This window comes from Conger conger, chromosome 18 (genome assembly GCF_963514075.1).
Source record: "Conger conger chromosome 18, fConCon1.1, whole genome shotgun sequence".
Taxonomy (NCBI): domain Eukaryota; kingdom Metazoa; phylum Chordata; class Actinopteri; order Anguilliformes; family Congridae; genus Conger; species Conger conger.
In genome coordinates, this window is record NC_083777.1 from 24915412 (window position 1) to 24936100 (window position 20689).

The 20689-nt window shown below is 42.0% G+C and overlaps 1 protein-coding gene across 2 annotated transcripts in view; it reads left to right on the top strand.

The window, feature by feature from the left end:
• col13a1 (collagen, type XIII, alpha 1) overlaps positions 1 to 20689 on the top strand; it is a 51185-nt gene that overhangs the window by 26384 nt on the left and 4112 nt on the right. For both annotated transcript variants that reach the window (XM_061228154.1, XM_061228155.1), the window contains 17 exons: positions 6165 to 6251; positions 6510 to 6536; positions 6758 to 6793; positions 6903 to 6980; positions 7070 to 7093; positions 7388 to 7441; positions 7806 to 7850; positions 8146 to 8280; positions 9136 to 9207; positions 9357 to 9401; positions 9866 to 9916; positions 10156 to 10182; positions 10367 to 10453; positions 13383 to 13436; positions 13950 to 14003; positions 14435 to 14470; positions 19120 to 19197. In XM_061228154.1, the coding sequence (XP_061084138.1) occupies positions 6165 to 6251; positions 6510 to 6536; positions 6758 to 6793; positions 6903 to 6980; positions 7070 to 7093; positions 7388 to 7441; positions 7806 to 7850; positions 8146 to 8280; positions 9136 to 9207; positions 9357 to 9401; positions 9866 to 9916; positions 10156 to 10182; positions 10367 to 10453; positions 13383 to 13436; positions 13950 to 14003; positions 14435 to 14470; positions 19120 to 19197 (990 nt within the window). The remainder of the gene's footprint in view (positions 1 to 6164; positions 6252 to 6509; positions 6537 to 6757; positions 6794 to 6902; positions 6981 to 7069; positions 7094 to 7387; positions 7442 to 7805; positions 7851 to 8145; positions 8281 to 9135; positions 9208 to 9356; positions 9402 to 9865; positions 9917 to 10155; positions 10183 to 10366; positions 10454 to 13382; positions 13437 to 13949; positions 14004 to 14434; positions 14471 to 19119; positions 19198 to 20689) is intronic.

Below are 20689 nucleotides of genomic sequence, written 5' to 3' on the forward strand. Positions count from 1 at the left end.
ATGTGGACACAGCATACATTGTTTCTCAGCTGTTTGTCTGTTTAGTTAGACCCTGGCTCACCTTCTCTAAGGTGCTAAGACACATCTTTTATTCTTAGTAGTCCTGTATGTCTGCCCTCTTTTGTTTAGTGTATGGATCATTTTTTCCATAATGTTTGATATACATCAAGGTATGAAGCATATCTCTCATCTTATCACTCAAATGAAATAATCATTTGCTTTCAAGCCTTTGGCCTATTCTCTTCATAGCAGTGCTTTTCATGGAATGTTTCCACCAACAGTTGGAAGGAATTTCATTACTCATTAAGTGCTATTCCAGAATCACTATTCTAGTTTTGGGAATATTCTAATTTTCTAAATAATGAACTTGTATGTTTGAAATGTTGGCAGCCCGTTAACTTTCCACCTGCTATAGCTGTAAAAAAAAAAAAAAAAAGATGCATGACAAACAAAACACTTAAAGCATCAGATAATATCTCCTTATGAATCAGTTTTCTTGTTTCTAAATCCACACTGAACATTCTGAAAATATTTGTGCAGGCGACCACTTGTAAAAAAAATATCTGAAAACAAGCCCAGAGCCTTTATCGTCAGTCGAAGTGAAATGGGAAAAGGCCGCGCGTAGTTCCTGTGTCTGGGCCTGATATCAGCCTCACAGAAAGCACCACGGCCTCGTCCAACTCCCTCCTGGCTCTCCCCCTATGTTAGACTCATTTCCCTTCTTCCACCCGTCCTCCGGACCACCTAGAATGTCAGGCTCCTCGACAGAGAGGCCAAAGTTGAAGTGGCGGGGGACTTCTTTTTTGGGAAAGTGGAGGGGGTCACCTCAGGGAGAATTCTGAGGCTCTGGCTGCTCCATATGGTGACGCAAATCTGAGATTCCTTCCCTCCTTTTTGGTTTAATCTCTTTTCTTTAAAGCCCACCTCATCTGCTGCTGAGTAAAATGGAATATACTGCAAAATACTGAAATAAAATACTGCAGAATTACGTAAAACATGTTCACATATTCTCATTTATATAATATATATATATTTAAATATATTAGATACTATTTAGCTTTTAGGCAAACTAGACAGTAGGTACACTTAGGGGTAGGAAAAGGCGAGCATTGCTGGGCTGAATGGCCTGTTCTCGCCATTACCTTATGTTATGTTATAAAATATATATAATTATATTTTTTTGTCTATACATTCACAATATGTTGCAGTATATTCTGTCATATTCCAAGGGTGTCTCCACCCCTCTCTGTCCCTGTAGGGAAATGAAGGGCATATGGGTCTGAAAGGAGACAGAGGAGAGAAGGTAGAGTCCCTGTGCTATGCAGAGTGATGTGTGCGACCTTCACTTGCATGGGTGTGCTGTAAACAATAAAAAGATGCATCCTAATATTGTAGTTCTTGGCTGTCAGTTATATTAAACCTTTAAAGAGTTTGCCCCTTGTAGGACATCTCAACCCCATTTGCAAATACTGTATATTTATATTGTCTGTCATTTAAACATTCTTACTGTGTATGCAGTTCAATAATAGTGTAAATAGTACAATAATAAAAATGGCCAAGTTGAAAGTTGTTTTGTTGAATATGGGTATCAAAATAACAGTGAACTTGCAGTACATGCATGCAGTAGTAGTGTTGAAACGTCATGCTATTTGTGGAAGAAAATATGTGGAAATTTAGTACTGGGGCAAGTTTAGAAACAAGGGTCTGGTTTTTTAATTAGTGACCCTTAGGGTCCCTAGATCGCCCCCGGCCAGGCTTAAATGAGTGCATCTGGGCCTTCTGTGCTGGACCCAGAGCGCAGGCAGAGGGATGGAGAGGTAACGCAGGGAGCCCCTGGAACATCCTTGGGCTCTGACAGCCAGAGTGGATCATCCTCGAGCTGGGGCTGTCGCCATAGTGACCTGAGGTGACCACGTACTTATCTGATCAGAACTGAGGGAAATGCATACATCATCAAGGATCGCTGTATTACTGGACCAGTCCCCACGGCAACAGTGACTTTGCGAATGTTTTTTTAAATAGACAAACACTGCTTTCACAGAGAAGCCTTTTAATGCTATTGAAGTTAGAGTAATCGCTGTGTTTTGCCAAAAACCCTTTTTATTTCCTTTTAAATACTGCCATTGTTCCCGCTTTAGCACAACAACATTTTAGTGCCTGTTGTATTTCAGTATTACTAGACAAGTGACACCTTAAGAGTTAGAGTTTGTGAATTAGTTGCTGCTGGTTGGGCACTTTGTGCTTGTGAAATATGCTCATGTTATTGGGCATCAGTGTTAACTTTTGATGGGGGAACGCCTCTTGGCCAGTTTTGAATGGTCAGTGCTTTTAACAAAACCTTTTAAAAGCCACTTTACTGTGTGTTGCCATGGACAATTGGCTGTGGGGGCAGTCCCTGTGATTGTGCAGGAGTGTGCAGAAGACAGAAAGGGGGTATTCACGACAGCACATTTAGGAGGACTCTGCTGGGAAGGAGATTTAACAGGCAGATGATCTATTGTAATAGTTTGTTATTATAATAGCACTGCATGTGATGGTTTGCTGGGTACATTTGTGGAGTTTAGATTTTCCTTTTTAAGGATGATGCAGTATTCTGACCTGTACTATTTTTTTATTTCTGCAAATGTCCTTGCCATTCCTCTCAGTAAGTCTAGATAAGTCCCAAAGATAAATCTGGGTACAGATATTTTTTCACTCTCTTCAAATTGACTGCCTGTCGCTACTTCTGCGTTGATTAATGCCCTCTTCAACAAACCTCACTATGACTCTAGATTCATCCAAGGATTTGAGTCGAGATCCAGGCCGCCAAAGCATCTCAACAGAACGGCATGCTAGCCGGGCCCTTATGTAAGGGCGCCCACTAGAGGGCGAGTACCGCCGGTGTTAAAATAGAAAATGGGGGGGGGGGGGGGGGCGGGGGGCGATGACGACGGATGAACTGGATGTGCGGAATGACGAGAGCCGTCGGGTAATGAGAGGATCAAAAGATCCCTCTTCCTCTTCCTGTTTGCCGCATTCGGGCAGAGTGGTGCGCGATTGAACGGCGGCCATCGCTCCGACTCATGATCCCCGCTTTGGGGACGGGCGCGGCCCGGCCCCTTTCATCTTCCGGGAAGCGGTGACACGCGATCTGCCCCGGCGGGGTGGGGGTTTGCTGGGCAGACGCCCGTCTGGCAGCGCGCTCCGGTTTAAAGCGCCCGGGGTGTGAGCGGGCACCGCTGTGCCCCCGGGGTGGCACAGACGCGCCACCTGTCGTGGCCTTGAAAAAAAATACCCACTTGCTGCTCGTCGGATCCTGGCAGCTGCCCTCATTGTCTGCCTGAGGGCCTGAGCGTTCTGGTCCCACCTCTTCATCAGAGCAGGGTGGACCTATGAGCTCTCTAAAGTGCTGTTTCTCAGCCCTTACAGTACATTAGGGATGGAAGGACTGAGAGGCATTGTGGTCGCTAGCAATGTCAGCAAAAGTCCTTTTGCTGTATAGGTATGGGCACCCAAGTTAGATTTTTTCATAGTGAGCTATGGCCAACCACCTCCAAAAGCTTATATATGAGTACTGTACTTCAAGCATACATACAAACTTTAAATACTGTAAGGCTTGGGTTGCAAAGACTACTGTAAGAAGTTTAAACAAAAGGGGAGGACAGCAGCAAGCATTTTCCCCCAAATATTAATGTAGTAATGAAGTGAGTGTTGACCGTCCTGCTAAGGTTATTACCCTTATTATTCAAAAATCTATTCTTACTTATCTGAAAATGAAGCACACCTGACACACGGACTGCACTGGATTGCGTATGCACTGGATTGAATATGCTAGATGGATAGAAATGGAAACTGTGCTGACAATTTCTTCGCGGTCATTTCGAAATGGTTATGGTACGGCGCGTCTGTGTAAACACCGAGCACAGGCGAGAGCAGGGAGCGGCTTGCGCAACAGCCTCGCAGTCGCCTAGCGACCCATAGCCACAGCTGCGGCTGTACATCAATCGCTCCCACTGTATCTGCCCCGTAATGATGTCTGCCGTTTAGCTGGAGGGAATACAGAAAGCCGAATTAAATGACTGCCGCGCATTCTTTACTATTCATAGAGAGCAATTTTCGGCAGTTAATCAGCAGCAGCGAGTTGCGGAGCTCTCGAAGGGATGATAGTCGGTATAGTTCCGTGTTCAAGTGATTACAGTCTGTTTCTAATGTCGTCTCAGCCTCTTAAAGGGGCCCCTGATTTATTGCGCCGCCTCAGTCGTCGCTAAAGCTGAAATGCCTTGTGCCGTCTAAATATTGATTTCTCAGGATGTTGTTTATTTACGGACTGCATGCCAAATGAAATCTGTTCATTTGAAGGGCCAGAGATTGCACGGAGAAGAGACCTTTCCAACGGGTCATTTTACAGATACAGGCCCTTGATTTCTGTATCTTGTGTACAACACGCTTGCCATTTTAGGTGGATGTCTGTGAGCATGATAAGTCGTGGTGAAATGTACTGTGTTTGCAGGCAGCTGGACTGACTAATGTTCTTTTTTTGGCCATATAAACTGAGGAAGTTCCTGTTTTATGTTAATTTTGCATGCTGTATCCATGTCAACTATGTGACTGTGTTGCAGTGCGTGTATATACAATATAATAGCATTTACTTTATGAAGACTTCACTATTTTTTTAAAACTCAAAACATGGTATTGGAAAGGGCTTTCATTCTCTTTGCTTGTTTCTGTCTCTTTCTTTCTCCCCTGCCCATCTTTGTTTGTACCCTCTGGGCCACCGTAGGGACAGTCAGGTTTTCCGGGTATTCCTGGACGAAAGGTAAAGAGCTTGGTGTGCAGTGGCAGTTATGAGAAAAGTGCACATGAATATGTTTTTTTTTTCTTCCCATAACTGTGCAGTTGCAACGCCTTAACCCTTCCTCCTTTTGTTAAGGGTCAAGCTGGTATCCCGGGTATTCCTGGAAAAAGGGGATACAGGGTAGGCCTGGTTTGGGCATGTTGTTGATTCACTCCCATCGCATGTTTGTGATGCACACGTGCTCATTTTCCATTGAACTACCCGTCAACACATGACCATGCTAATGCATACAGGTGCATCTGTTGAAACTGGAAAAGTCTGCGTTCTCTATGAAACTGATACCAGTCATGTCTAATTATTGAGCAAAATAGAGGTTTCAGTGTCTGTGTGCAGAAACACGGAGGCTTTGTGCAGGAGGTCTCTTCATCCCCATCTTAAAACAAGGAGATTAGACTACACAAACGTCCTTTCCTATTGCTTGTCATGTGTGGGACACAGTAGGTGAATAATTTGAAACTTGGTTTGATTGCTTAGAATTTTCAATGGTGTAATTGTTGGAAAGCACATTATAATGCTCCTTTGTTGTAACATCTCCCTTTGATTGCTGTTGATGTGACATCAGGGAACACTCTGAGGGCATTTTACCCGATTGCTTGGTACAAGTAATGCATTAAACTAAAAAGTGTGCGTCAGCATAACCTGCTTACCTGTGACGAATGCAACCACAGAATTCAGTACAAGTGCTCAACTGATATAGACTTTTGTGTTATCATTCGATTTGCTGATGATGAAAAGATTATATATCAGAAGTAGAACTGCTTGTCCTATTTAGGATCAGGTGTGTTTGATGCCATTTCGATTCTTCAGTACATTTCCGTAACAGTCTGCTGCCCTCTGTTCCGTAAACTACATCCCCATGTCCAGTGCTGATCCAGTCATATTTGTAGATTCTCATCAGCTATGAAATGCCATCCACATCCTGCCACTTCTTTCAGGTCACTCTGAATAAGATTACGTCATTTTATCTAATCATTGAAGAAATAATCAGCTTCAGGATTTTCATAATCCGTCACAAAATATTGATATTGACAGAACATTATGTTTTATATATGAATATTTTATGTCCAAGTGATGCTACCATTTTTTTGCAAGTGAAACCACAGTAGATAAGATGAATCTAACATTAACGTGAACATTTTATTAAAATGAATGTTATAACAACGAGTAACTGGAACCTTCCTTTGTGGTGTGTTCAGGGTGCAGGAGGATTTCTGTGGATATATTGTGGCCTTCACCATACTATACTACATGCTACACATGCTACCAGTAACATTGGGAGTTATGGTAGAAGTTTGCCAAATCGATGTAATTTTTTTTGGGTTTTTTTCAGGGTGAGAAGGGGGAGCCCAGTACAGGAGGAAGTGGAATCAAGGGAGAACCTGGTCTGCCAGGACTTGCTGGACCCTTGGGACCCAAGGTACACTGCACGGATGTGTGCTCACCACAACTTATAGGACTGGATACACAGTAATTCAGCTCATTAAGATTCCCTTTCCCTTTGATTTCCATTCCCTTTGTTTGTGATATACACTTTCCTTAGATTCATGTGCATCTGCAGGATCCTATATGGTCTATTGTAGCTTCCAGAGCTCTAGTATTAATGGGCTCGGCTGAAGCTCTTTGATGGGGGAAAAAACAGATGTACTGAAACAAATATCTTGTTTTCAATTCCCAGGGTGACAAAGGGGATGCAGGTGTAACGGTAAGCAACGGACTATGATGACTTTGCTGTTTTGTTATTCTAGATTTGTGCCATCCTGATTGCACAGCCTCTTCCATTGAGGAGTGGTCTTTATGTTTATGTTCAATATGAAGAAATATATGGTCTTTTTTTATTGTTGTCCTTGTTACAAACATCGCTCTTAATTGTGAAAATCTCAACAGTCAGATAAAAGTAACTTTTTCTCTCTGATGGTTTGATAGGGGGGGTCAGGACCAGAGGGACCAGCTGGGCCTAGAGTAAGTGAAGTCTATTTACTGTATACAGTATATATGTCTTTTTATAAATAACCAGCATTGCGTACAATACTGTATATAAATATTCTGACCTTTCTTTTCTACTTTTTAGGGTCCTCCTGGTCCAATGGGCGAACCAGGGAAATCTGAAATTAATGACTACAATGGCAACTTCAACGATAAATTCCTGGTTTGTTTAATTTTCCTGATCTTTTTGTCCATTGAGCAGCATTTTCAATACAGTTTTTAATTAATCTTTTTGGCTACTTTGTTTTTCAGGATATTCACAATGTGCCTCTAATGGTAAGTGTTCATCTTCACCGTCAAGTAAATTCTAAGAGCAATACATAAAAACAGCAGCCAAACGGAATGACTTCACTGGCTAGCCGTTTGGCAATGCAGTAGTAGTGATGCATTACAATGACAACAATGAAAACTCAGCTAGAAAACATACAATAGCCCACTAGCGACCTGGCGTTTCCCATGGCTGCTGGTCCGTTAGTGCTGTGTAAAGGAGCTACAAAGAATTACGAGAAAGCTAACCACTGCTGTCCCAATTTGTTAATAATAATATAACTCTCCACTGTTTGTGCCTAGGGTCCCCCTGGACTACCTGGTCCACCTGGGGCTCCTGGTACATCTGGTTCAAAGGTATGGGCATCTGAATCTTTACACTGTTATATGGGTGTGCACTGAACACTTATTTTTATGTTGGTTAATTGTTTTTTCCCTTAGGCAAAATATGCCTAATATAATATAATATAATATAATAAATATGCCCAATGCTGAGAAAATACTGCTCAGGGGGAATCTCTAAGGAAAACAATGTCCTTCTCTAATAGCATGACTGTATGTCATTACCTGAGGAACAATGTATGAGCAGTTGGGCCTATCCTTACAAATAGATGCGTCTCAAACGACCTGTAATTAGCCACATAGCATATTGTCAATGTGATTTGTAGTTTAGATTGCCATTTGTGACCCAATTCTCTCTTAAAATATTTGTTCCCTCCAGGGTGAAGTTGGATTGCCAGGCCCTCCAGGTCATGATGGCGAAAAGGTAGTGTGTGCAATTCACTCCAGTAATGCACATTTCAGCGATTTACAAGAGCTAATGGTCTCCTCTCTCTACAGTTAGGTTAATTGGCTCGGTCGTATAGTTTTGGTATAGTGCACAACCACTTCTATTTTTTATGGCGCTAATTTTTGGTATTGCCTAGGCTTCTTGCCTTTGTACTGAACCAGTGAGATTTTCAGTGCCATTCTGCGAATGTTCTAGTGATGATGGTAGCAATGGTAACATGTGGTAACCATGGAAACAAGAAGGCTAAAAAAAAAAACAATTTCCCCACCAGGGCCCCCGTGGAAAGCCAGGAGAGACGGGGCCTGAGGGGCCCCCAGGCGCTGAGGGGCCCAAAGGGGATGCCGGTGTCAGGGGCTTCGCCGGGCCGAAGGGCAATAAGGGGGACACAGGCCCCGGCGGATCTCCAGTGAGTGGCCTTGGGAAACACGTTCAGTAACATCGCACCATTATCTGCCCAGAGACCCACAGCACTGTAATTAAACACCTAGACTGGGAGTGCATCGACACTTTGAAGCACCCTCAAATTACAGACCCAGTGTTGGCAGTGAGCATGTCAGAAGTTCTAAGAGGGATTTAACGTGGGATGTGTAGTTTTACATGGCATATGTAGTTTTACATGGGATGTGTAGTTTTACATGGGATATGTAGTTTTACATGGGATATGTAGTTTTTGATGAGCAGTCCAAGTTTATGCTCAGTCCCTTGATCTTTCATGGGGATTCCAGTCCTGAGAGCTCTGGAATTTTTCACTCATCATACAAATAATACCTCTGATAAGTAAACAATGGTCATTCTCTCATGCACAAATCCACACAATTGCATAAATCGTGCAATATTCAAATTCATTTCGATTTCAGTACCTAAAAGAAACCTGAACAAAAGCCAACCAGTGTCTCAGACGTAATGGTGTCTTGTGAGCAAAGACTAATATTACATTACATTTTATTATTTTATCTTATATTATAACAGAACTGTGTACTGTATGAATGTGAGAGGGTCAGGCAACATTGCGTCCTATAATTTAAGATAGTTCCACTTAACTAAATTATTGATTTTAGTCAATCCCTTGAGGGGGTTTGAGATCTTTTAAAAACATTGAATGCCTGGATGAACTGATGGTCCGTTTTGGATCGGTAATATTTCCTCCATTGTGAATTTGGAGACCAATTTTTTTATTGGTATTACAGTAAGGATTGCAAGTTTCCAAATTGAGCGTACTGCCTATGTGTAACCTGCGTTTCCCCACTTGCTTGTTCTGTAGGGATTAGATGGCCCTACTGGTGAAAAGGGGGTGGCAGGCCCATCCGGTCCCATTGGATTACCGGGCTCGATGGTACGCAATGGTGCCGCTCTGCGATCCTTTCACTGCCAGAGCGGGCTGTCTCGTGTGTCCTTGTCATGTTCCTCATGGAGGAGCAACGTAAATGACGCCCTCGTTGGAAGTGTTGTAACATTTCGCCCATGTGACTCTCCCCACCGCAGGGTCAGAAGGGCGAAGCTGGAGAGAAGGGAGGGAGGTCAGAGATGGTGAGGATCTTCTTTCGGTCGGAAATAAAACACAGCCTTGTGTCTAAGGATGGCATTGCATAGAAGACCATTTCAATATCTGATTGTGATGTAAAACAATTATTGTTATTTAATAGGAAAAGGAGGAAACAACATCAGTTTTGTCGTGATTATTATGACTATTATTTATTTCTCTTTGATCCATGTTGGTAACAAAAGAATGTTTGTATATCAACTGAACAGAAATGGTGCATACCTTGTACATAGGTTCAGCAGATTATGACACTATAAATACACACTTCATAATTGGTAATTATGGTATTGTATGGTTGATGGCAGGACACAAATCCAATGGTCTTTAAAGCAAATGGATAGCATGATGTTGAATATTTTAGATAGTGGAAGGTTAATTTGTTCATAAAAAAATAATAATTTATGTAGCCAGAGGTATACCTCATAGGAAGACATCTTCTGTTATGTGACAGGTCCATGGGCCTCCTGGGCCGCCAGGACCACTAGGACCATCTGGCCCCATGGTGAGTCCTAATTGGCGTAGTCCACCCCATGGTGTTCGCTGAAGGACCTGAAGTGTCCCACCATACCCACGGTTTCACATACTGTATCTTGTTTTAGTGTCTCCAGACCATGGGCACCATTACTAGAGGCACACAAGAATAAGAGAAATGTTTGCATTACACCATGTTGAGATATAAAAAAATAAACACACGCGATAATGACTTTGATATCTAACAGAATGTATTCATGTGATTCTCAGGGACCTCCAGGACTACCAGGGCCAAAGGTAAGAAATTATGAGAGCCACTTTTACTCAGGAATCAATGCATCAATAACCTCAACTGTTAAACTGTTAAAGCTTTTCGTTCTTCAGATGTTTAAGCTCTTCCCAAAATGAGAGAAAGCACAATGGTCAGCTACCCGCAGCAATCCAGTTTTCCACAACTAAAAAACTACTCCATCTATTTCAGGGGGAGCCAGGTATTGGCATCAAGGGGGAGAAAGGAGGACTTGGACTGAAGGGAGAGAAAGGAGACAGGGGCCATCTTGGACTGCCCGTGAGTACCCATTTTGGCTCTGCCTCTCAACTTTCAAATGGCCCATCTCATAGCGCCACTACTTAATACATCACTGATTTGCTGCTGCAAGATCAAATACATGAAGCGCTGTTGTTGCAATGTCTACAGCAAGAAGAAGAGTGCTTATGACAATCATAGCCTTTCAGTTTGACTTCCCAGTGGGATTTTGAGCATAAGTTTTGAATAATGTTTGATTTATGCACATTTGTTGTTTGTTTCCTGGAAAGCCTAACAAAGCATTTGAAGATGAACCACAGGGAACGTCTTGAGAATGCAATAAGCATGCCATGAATGCTTGGAACAGTTGGAACTAAACACTTGCCCTGTACAGAATATTCACACAGATCCACCATTTCTAATGGCTAGATCTGCTGTGTTGCTGAACTAAGGTATCAGCACAAGGTTGAGAGAGCAGCAGAACCAAAACTGCTGAACTGTAGTTGCTGAGGTTCTCTACACAGGAAATGGCTTTTCTGTGGTGGTGTGCCTCTGTGAAACTCTCCATTTACAAACGGTGGACAGTTTCTCAGCTCTCTGCATGAACAGGTTACTGTGAGATGCTCAGAACACAGTGGAAGACATGTCCATCTGCATTTGTTTCCAATGGTGGAATCATTTGTACAATACACACCATTCTGCAATTTTTTTTTTCTGGAAACCTAATAGGAAATAGTTATATATTAGAGTTAGACTAAGGTTACTGGTTTGAAATCCAGGAAGTATCATACTGCTGCTCTCTTTAACAGTGTACTTAATTCTGAATGGCTTCAAATCAATGTCCATGTCCAGCTCCAGATGATGTCATCTGTGTATTGTGAAGCAAATTAATAATGTATAAAAGAAACTACTATAGTTTTGATTGGGTGTGTAAATGTTTAACTATGACAAAAATGTGTGTGTATGTATGTGTGTATGTGTGTGTGTGTGTGTGTGTGTGTGTGTGTGGTGTATAGTTGCATGGTATAAGAGGAGCCTAAAGTGAATCAAAGGGAGTTTCTTTTCCTAATGTCTGGTTTTATCATTGTGGTGATAAACATGTACTAGCCACATCATCAATGGCACAGTAACTCCTTTTAAATTGGCCAAGATTATCATGACAGCTCGACAAAAAATACTGATTAAGACAATCATTCATTTGTAACACAAGTGTTTTTTTATATTATTGGAATTTGCAAACGTTTTATTAATTCATTAATGGAGATGACATTTAAATTTTAGCCAATCAATCAATCAACAAACATTGTAGCTTACCCGGCAGAGACAGAGCGTGCATACAACATAGGTGTGAATGCGAATCACACACAAATATATAATATTGATAAATATTTTGTCTTTTAATACCATTCAAAATAAATGTCCTATCCTGAAGTGTGACCCACAGGTTAAAATGTAGCTTATGGCTATGTACCTTTCCTTGCTACTCAGCCATTTTAACTGTTACATTTAAAGCAGAGGATTACACAGTTAACCCACCTCACCTGGTTTCTTTGGCCTAAAATGGTGGCTCATTTCAAGTTGAAAGCAAATGTTTGACCACTGACGCTAAGTACAACCCGATATTGTCCACTCGTCCAGCCAACAGATCAGCTGCTAATTCAACATTAAAAGGAGTTACTGTCGTTCCCATACCATCACAATACCATCACCCCCTGCCTCCTCATCAAAACTGGATTTTTTTTTTTTTGGAGTCCCACAAGTCACTGCTTCACTCACCTCCATCTCAACCCCTCCACCCCCCCCACACCCCCATCCTCCCCTGCCCATCTCTCCACTCCTCTCCTCTCCTCTCCTCTCCTCTCCGCTCTCTAACTCTGAACACGCTGTGCAGGGGGCTCACGGTCTAGACGGCAGGCCGGGTCCAGTGGTGAGTGGCTCACATCCCATACCTCGCCCCCCCCACCTCCACCTCCACCTCCACCTCCACCCCCCCCCCAAACCTCCTCTCTCTTTCCTCCGCCCCCCCCCCTCTACTGCCTGGCTGCCTGTCTGCCTGTGTGCATGTCAGTTTGCCTTCTCTACAGCTTGGTCCATCCGAGTCCTGGTTTACCGGGATATACTGTACGTCTGATTCTATGGACACACTCTTTATGGAGATGCAATGGCACGGTCTACTTCTAGCGCTGGGAGCACCTTGGGGTCCATTATTTGTATACAGTGACACTTCTTTGTTAATGTCCAAAGTGGTTTCCAATGTCTTACAAGGGAAAGCTGGAAACACAATGGACTACATTAGCTCACAAGCGCATAAAGCGAATTTGGTCAGCAAAAAAAGTCAGAATACGAACACCATGCCTTTGCAGGTCCATTCAAGATGTGTCAAAATGTGTCTGTTTTGTTGAATACTTTACATCGGCGTACCATTGAAGCTTTTGACCTCTGACCTTGCGATGACCCATGAATGGAGCATGCTGGGATATGTCTGCATGTTCAAAGTACATGTCATGTTAACACCATGCCAACTATATGCCTGAGGATCAGTGATATAAGAACAGTGGTGAAATGTATAATATTCTGTCACTGAATTCTGTCAACAAGGAGAAACCAGTGCAAGTTTTATTTCATTATTTTGGCATAAGGTCAACAAGCTTGAAAACCCCAGTAGACATACAATCTTCCCCTGCTGGTATATGCCGACAGAAAACAAAAATGCCAGAAAATATAAGTCAACCAATTTGGGTGTTTTTTTGGAGATTGTCTGTGGTGCATTTCAAAATGCTGCTGATCACTAGAAAGTAGCAATTACTCAAATGCTCTAGACAGCACCCAAAGTGAAGCTTGTTAACCTGCAGTATTGGTCTTAATGTTGAAGTATTCCTCCATATACTGTATTTCCATTCAAGTTCCATTGTTCAGATCCCTCCAATTTGTGCTGAGGTCATTTGTGGGCATTCTCTCTCTGATTTTACAGGGTCTGATTGGACCGGTGGGGGTTTCAGGGCCAGCAGGACCAAAGGGGGAGAGGGTGAGCACCAGATCAGAGACACAGCAGTGCTGCATCTCAGCATCTCTTCTGCCACCATATTCAATTGTGCACAAGGCCTTTGTTCAGTCACTACATGCCTAGCTGTTATCATGACTAAATGGTAAATGGTAAATGGCTGGAATTCATATAGCGCCTTTATCCAAAGCACTGTACAATTGATGCTTCTCATTCAACCATTCATACACACGCTCACACACCAACGGCGATTGGCTGCCATGCAAGGCACCAACCAGCTCGTCAGGAGCATTTGGGTGTCTTGCTCGGGGACACTTCGGCACACCCAGGGTGGGATCAAACCGGTAACCCTCCGACTGCCAGACTACCACCTGTCACCCCAATGACTAGCACAATCATTTAACGTCAGTTGTCAGTACAGCACATTCACTTGCACTTATGTAGACACAGACATACATACAGTAACTCTGTATTATTTGTGGTAGTTGTGTACATTCTCAGTAGATCCATTATATTGTCCTCTTGTCTCTAATACAGGGTGACAAAGGAGATACAGGATTTCCAGGACCAATTGGGCCACAAGGCCTCCCTGTAAGTCCCTCCTGACTTCAAATTTGGACATGACTAGAAGAAACGGAATATTCGACATTATGTGGAGTATTTTTGTAATGCACACTGCAGTCCAGTGCAAATGGGGCGGCCTGTAGCATAGTGGTTAAGGTAAATGACTGGGACATGCAAGGTCGGTGGTTCTAATCCCGGTGTAGCCACAATAAGATCCGCACAGCCGTTGGGCCATTGCATTGCCCCAGGGGAGGATTGTCTCCTGCTTAGTCAAATCAACTGTACGTCGCTCTGGATAAGAGTGTCTGCCAAATGCCATTAATGTAATGTAAATGGCTATAAGAGGCTTCAGGGCCCCCACATCGCAGCAATGTAACTTTTCCCAGCCCAATAGTCTAATGTTGTGTTCATATTTAAACAGAATAATAATAAAATGTGTTATCATTGCTTTCTTCAAGGGTTTAGTAGGACCACATGGATTGAAAGGAACCCGGGTAAGATAAAATATGCATTGTTCTTTTAATTTAATACCTTAGTCGAGAACATTGTTATTGTTCATTCAAGTGGATCAATAACATGATGACTAGAAATTGACAGCTGAAATGCAGTTAATCCCCCATGCTCCAAATGTTGCATTTTATGAGAGGTTTAGTTGCACATTTTTATCAGACATGTTCTTTATTTGAAAATGTATAGTTTAATATATCCGAAAGACATGTAAAGCATAATTAACACATTGCATTAGCAGTTATTTTATTTGGCATTCCTCCTAAAAATCTATGAAGGGCTTCTTTTGAAAATAAATAATCTGTGTACATCTATTGCCCATTCATTTGTTGTGTTCAGCATTTTGCTTGAGCAATGAACGGGAGCATAGTGGATTTGTTTTATTGAGTAGCAAATATTAATGTTTTCATTTAAATAGGACCGCTGGCGTCACTAGTAGTCATACCTCAACTGGTAAATTGAGGTACTGGTCCTGGGGTGATCATATGAAGATATGGGATGGTCTCCAATTCCAATTCCAATCAAAATATTAGGTCCCTTTTTGGGGATTTGCAGCCCACCCTACACCTTCATATCAACCTGAATACATATTTTTAACTTGATGTCTCGTTACGTCAGTGAAAATATGCTTTTATAGCCTGTGTGAAAGAATGACAGTTTAGTTTTGAATCAGAGTTTTCATGAGGTGCTTTTTTGTAAATACATAAATGTGAACTTTATGTTATGTCACTCTTTATTTTCCAGTGACCATTATGATCATTATGTGACCATCAATGCTGAAAACAATACCTGCTGACTAGATTGTTGACATTTCTACACACTTGTAACAACATTTTTACACATTTTATTTGTCACTGATATTTAATTTGATGAAATGGTCCTGTAAAATAAAAAGTGTGCTTTTGATAAGCTGCTGGACTATAATTGATGATGTATTTAGAAACTCACTTCTCCCTGAAACCTGTGTGATTTCCTCCCCCTATTAACACGTTTAATCGGTTTAATGCTCCTCCCACCTCGCAAAGTCAGAATACGTCAGCGGCTTCAACTGGCCTCCCTCTCATTTCCACCTACACTAAACCACTCGGGTGTAAAGCACAAAGTGAACATTCTCCCAGACTCCTGAAATTATACCATTGCTAATATTGTATTTCCATAGCATAATACCAGTCTGTAATGTAACTTTAATGTAATTATCCTTCATTGTAAAGTGCATTATACAAATACCTCACAGCTTTAAAAAAAGTGTCTCCGTAATATAAAACAGACACAGTAGCAAGTAAACAAATACATTCAATTGAAAAGTAAAAACGGGAGAGATGCACCAGGTAGTGTTCCAGAATCTGAGGAAACATCCCTGGAGGTCAAAAAAGAGCTCTGCTCAAAGCAGAGAAATGGAGAAAGGAAGTGGTGTCCAGTTGAAGACGCTGTCGCTGACTGCGGGCTGTGGCACTGCAGTGCTGTTTTTACTCCTCTCTTCCTGTTTCCTGTTTCCTGTTTCCCTTTGTTTCCGCAGGTCTTCCTATCCCCTTTTCCTCCCCTCAGCCTTGCTGTGTGTCACCTGGCTCTTTAAGGGGTCGCTCCTCTCTCCCTGCCCTGCACCTCTGCATTCTAATGTGTAGTCTGGGTTAATCCTCCTCTCCTCTCCTCTCCTTTCCTCCTCCCGTTCCTCTCCCTTAAAACTCCCTTCCCACTCAGCCTGCCCTAATCTCCTCTCCCAGCTGACGTGTAATGTTCTCGTCACTTTATTCTGGAAAAAAATTTTTTACTAAAGAAACATTAAATCAGTGTCATAAGAGAATTACACGTGAGCTGGGTTTATTATACTATCCTATCCTAAGTCCTATCAGTTCCCTTTTTATTTTCAATATTAATCTGGACCCCAAAGAAACCTCTGCCCTTGATGAGTGGATCTCTTGCTGTCTGACAATTGATTGAGGGTACTCTTGTTTTCTTCCTGTTTGTGTGTTTTCCAAGATTTAGGTTGTATTTATTGGTTTTCCAAGAAAGTACATTTTCAGTATTGAGGGATCTAAAATTTGTGAATAGTGAAAGTTAGTGACAAAATTTCTCCTATCTTACTAGGCTAACCATGGTGCACTTTGGATGTGACTATAATGAATAGTTGAAACAATTAAATCTGAAAACAATCCCGAATGGCTTTTATACAATAATCTCAATTGGTCTCAATAAGATTCTGCTCATGAACTCTGTACAATAATCTGTACAAAAAAAGTACTGACAAATAAAAGTCCTGAAATTATATAATATTGTATGATCTGATCATGCCAGTGGTCACAATTTTTTGGTATTCCCATATTATAATTATGTTATGCACTATATACAAGTGATGACAGAAAATAGGGCTGGCTGGCTTTTAATGTGTAAATTCATATTTTATGTAGCTAAAATATTTTAGTGAGAGCATTTAGCATATATTAGTGAGTTGAGGTACTAGACTACAATCCTGGCCATGTTTCCTTCTACTTTTAGGTGTGACTTCAGTTATTAGCTAATGGATCCTCGCCACTTGTTTCCGAGACCTAAAATGGCTGCTGGTTGAGAAGAAACCACAAAACTCTCCAGGAGTCTGTTGTGAAGTAAAAGCGCAGGCCCTGTGCCCCTTCAGCGCTTTTTCTTAAGCGAACGGCACACGGCAATTTGTTATGTGTCTGACATAAAAAAGGGCAAGATGTTTCTCATGAACACAATAAATGTGGACCACATCAAACTAGCCTGATGTTAACCCATTATGGACTGAGGTGCCCTATAGAAAACTCATAGAGAGGCCGAGGAATCGCAACGCATCTCAGCGGTCATGTGTCTTGAGAAACGGTCGTATGATCTAATACAACGCTGGCGTCACATCGGTCTGTTAAGGGAGATGCAACATGCAGGTTGCAACCGCCCCTAAGGGGTTAATCAGATGTGGACAACAAATGCAAAAATTGAGTAAATGTCACAAAAAACCTGTTAAAATTATTTTACACATCAATAGGAATCACAAATGAAATAGGATTTTTTTAGGAGTTCAGAAAAAGAGTTAAAAAAATGAAACAGAACCCTTGTTTGACCTTGTTTTCCCTCGATGAACAGTAGCTGGGTTAGAGTCAAGTGTAGTGGTCAGTGTAGATCTTGTAGATTAGCTCAGTTGATTGTCAGACATGCTTTGTCACAATCATGGTGACATCACAAATATCCACTCACCAATAGCATTGGTCTGTATCCCCCCCAACTAAAACCATCTTTGCTTCCCACCACTTAATCCTCCTGATCACTAAATTCTTACAATATTTCTCCTTCCCTCTCCTTATCCTTAAAACCTTTTATTCCGTCCAAAAGAAAAGCACATCTACATTGCGTTTTTTTAGTATTTCCATATCGTTTTTGAACATTGAAACAATATTCAGATCTTGAGTCGATCTCATGGATCTTTGTTTTCACTACATTTTCTTGCGTATGTGTTAGTGAGCGAGGAGGACTAAACCATGTCTTTTTGAATGCAGGGGGAGAGGGGCAAGAAAGGCAACAGGGGGGCCAAAGGGGATAAGGGAGACCAAGGAGCGCCTGGATTAGATGCACCCTGTCCGTTGGTATGTCCTTCGTTCAGTGTGCGCTGCAGAGACAAAAGGAAGGACAGTGCTCAGTAGACGTCATGAGTACTAAGTGCTCAGTAGACTTCTAGTACTAGCAGGCTGGCTGTTCACTGTGATGAAAAATCAAACCACCATAGACATCTGAAACAGAGGTTTGGGAACATGGCCAACATTTTGTTCTTCAAATATCATTATATATTATATATACCATTAATATTATTGGTGTATAAAATTAGAAATATAACCACGTTTTTCATCTAATGATTTTTTTTAGATACCACACAAATTTGCGTATATTTCTTATTTGAATTTAAGCAGCCTGTTAAAGCCTAATCTGGATAAATCTGGTCGATTCAAACAACATATATTTTTTGAAAGTCTCCCTACTGAAGTGTCCTTCGTTTTGTGCCTGATGTTGAACTAACGAGATTGACCCAAGAAGGTCGCGGTACCAGTGTGTGCTGTACCGATTGCTTTTCAGTGCTGAGTCTAGGAAGACAAAAAGAGATGACACTAAATACTTATTTGGGTTATTACAAATAAATATGTCAATGTGGCTTTTAAAGAGTTCATCTCTGCAGCCATTTAGACATTATTATTATTAGTATGCTCATTTTTTTAGTGATACCGGATTGCACTGAGAAATACATCAGCACCCGGAACCGTGATCTGAGGGATTCCCTTTCAGGAAAAGACTGATGGGAACATGAGCTTCACTGCAGACCCACAGCTGACTTTCCGTCAAAATCATGAATTCAAAATTACTGATTTTTCTTCCCACGCTCCGAGCCTTTGACTTCAGCGTGTCGGCCATTTCCTTTCCAAAGCCAGGCCTTGGCTTGACCTTCTCCTTGACATCCCCACTTCCTGGTCCCAGTGAGCCTCTTTCCTGTCAGTCAGGGGGGGCTTGGCCCACAGGTCTGTGCATGTTCTGACCACAGGCCCTGCCCCCTCGAGAAGTTTTAGCACCTCCCGGTGGACGGCGGGTTGGCTGCAGGGAGCTGCGGGTGGATTTTGACGTCGGTTGATTTTGCGAACAGGGTTTCCGTGGCTTTAAGGGGGACAAAGGTGACCCGGGCTCACCAGGCCTGGATGGGCTGGATGCCCCTTGCTCTGTGGTATGGTGCTCTCTCCCTTCCCTCTCTCTCGCAAGCATGGCTTCCTTGACACCTCATGCTCTCTAGTGCCACCCAGAGGCTAGGAGGAATGGGCAGTGTTGGAATTACCCATTGTTTTTCATGAGAAATATACATATATATATATATATATATATATATATTATATATAATCAGTCCCATTTAGAATTCTAATTTCAAACTATTTACCTAGCACTCATCTATAATGGATATTTAACATTTATACCTAAATAATTTACATTAAAAATTGTGTTAGTTAGCATACGCTTTTAATCCAAAGTGACGAACAAGAAGTTAGAAGTAAGAGTTTAGATATCTGCTTGGACTGTCTCTTAGTTTATCCTAACTCTTTACGCTTCAAACAAGTAATATATATAAAACTCTAGCATGGCTGCAGTACATTTTAAAGGCTCATTTAACACCATGTTCTTGGCACCGTGGTAGCCACAGAACCCAGAGGGGTGTGTGATATGGCTGCATGCTCCAATGGCGCATAACCACTGTTACGTTAAAGTCACAAGTGGCAAAGCATCTTCCCTAACCTCGGATGAAACCGTAACAGCCACTCCGTACCCTATTCGAGGGATACTCAAATCTGGCCCCGCTTGTTCTCATTCTTCCCCTCTAATGAGGACTGATTCAAACCTGGGACACCAGATGAGTTCAGTCTCTCTGGCCAATCAGCAGCATTAATCAATAAATGTACTATCGGGTAAGAAAACCAGTTGTACTACTCGCCTCAAGGTCCATATTTGAGTACCCTCTTTTTCATATTTGAGAAGGCTATAATGTGCTTCCTCCAGCTGACCCATCGTGACTGTACCTCTGACTAGAATTTCCTTCTTCTCATTTTCTCCCGTACACCGAATTGCGAGGAGGACTGTATCCGTTTCTGTATTTCATACCACCTTTTCCACCACTGGATTTCCCGATCAAAGCACGATTTCTCAATGGAAAAAATGTATAGGATGCTAACCACTTTAGACTATAAAAATGGGATGAAATGCAGTCTTTTTTTCATATACAAACAAATTAAAAGATTTTTAAATTAATTTCTCCCATTGACCGTCAGATTTTCGCCTACACAAAATGGTTGACAGTGATCTAATTACCAAATGAACCAGCATTGGTGTAATATGTCTAATTTGCAATGAGCCAGGGGAATTGAAACAAAAACCTACCTCCTCTCTGGCCCTCCGGGACAGGAGTTACCCACCCTGGTCGGGGTTGAGATTCATGAAAGGCCCAAAGAGGGCTTCAGAAAAGTATGGACCCCAGTGTTACCAGGGTTAATATAACAGGTTTAGGGCAAACTGTGACAGGTCCACATACTGCTGCTAAATCATAGGTAAAGCATCCATTTAAACATGAGCATTTTGGGAAAAATGTGTGAATACACCCCCGGTATAGACAAAGATGGAGGCACCCCCTGTATGATCTTTGTGGTCAGGTAAGGAGCAGACTATAGTGAGCA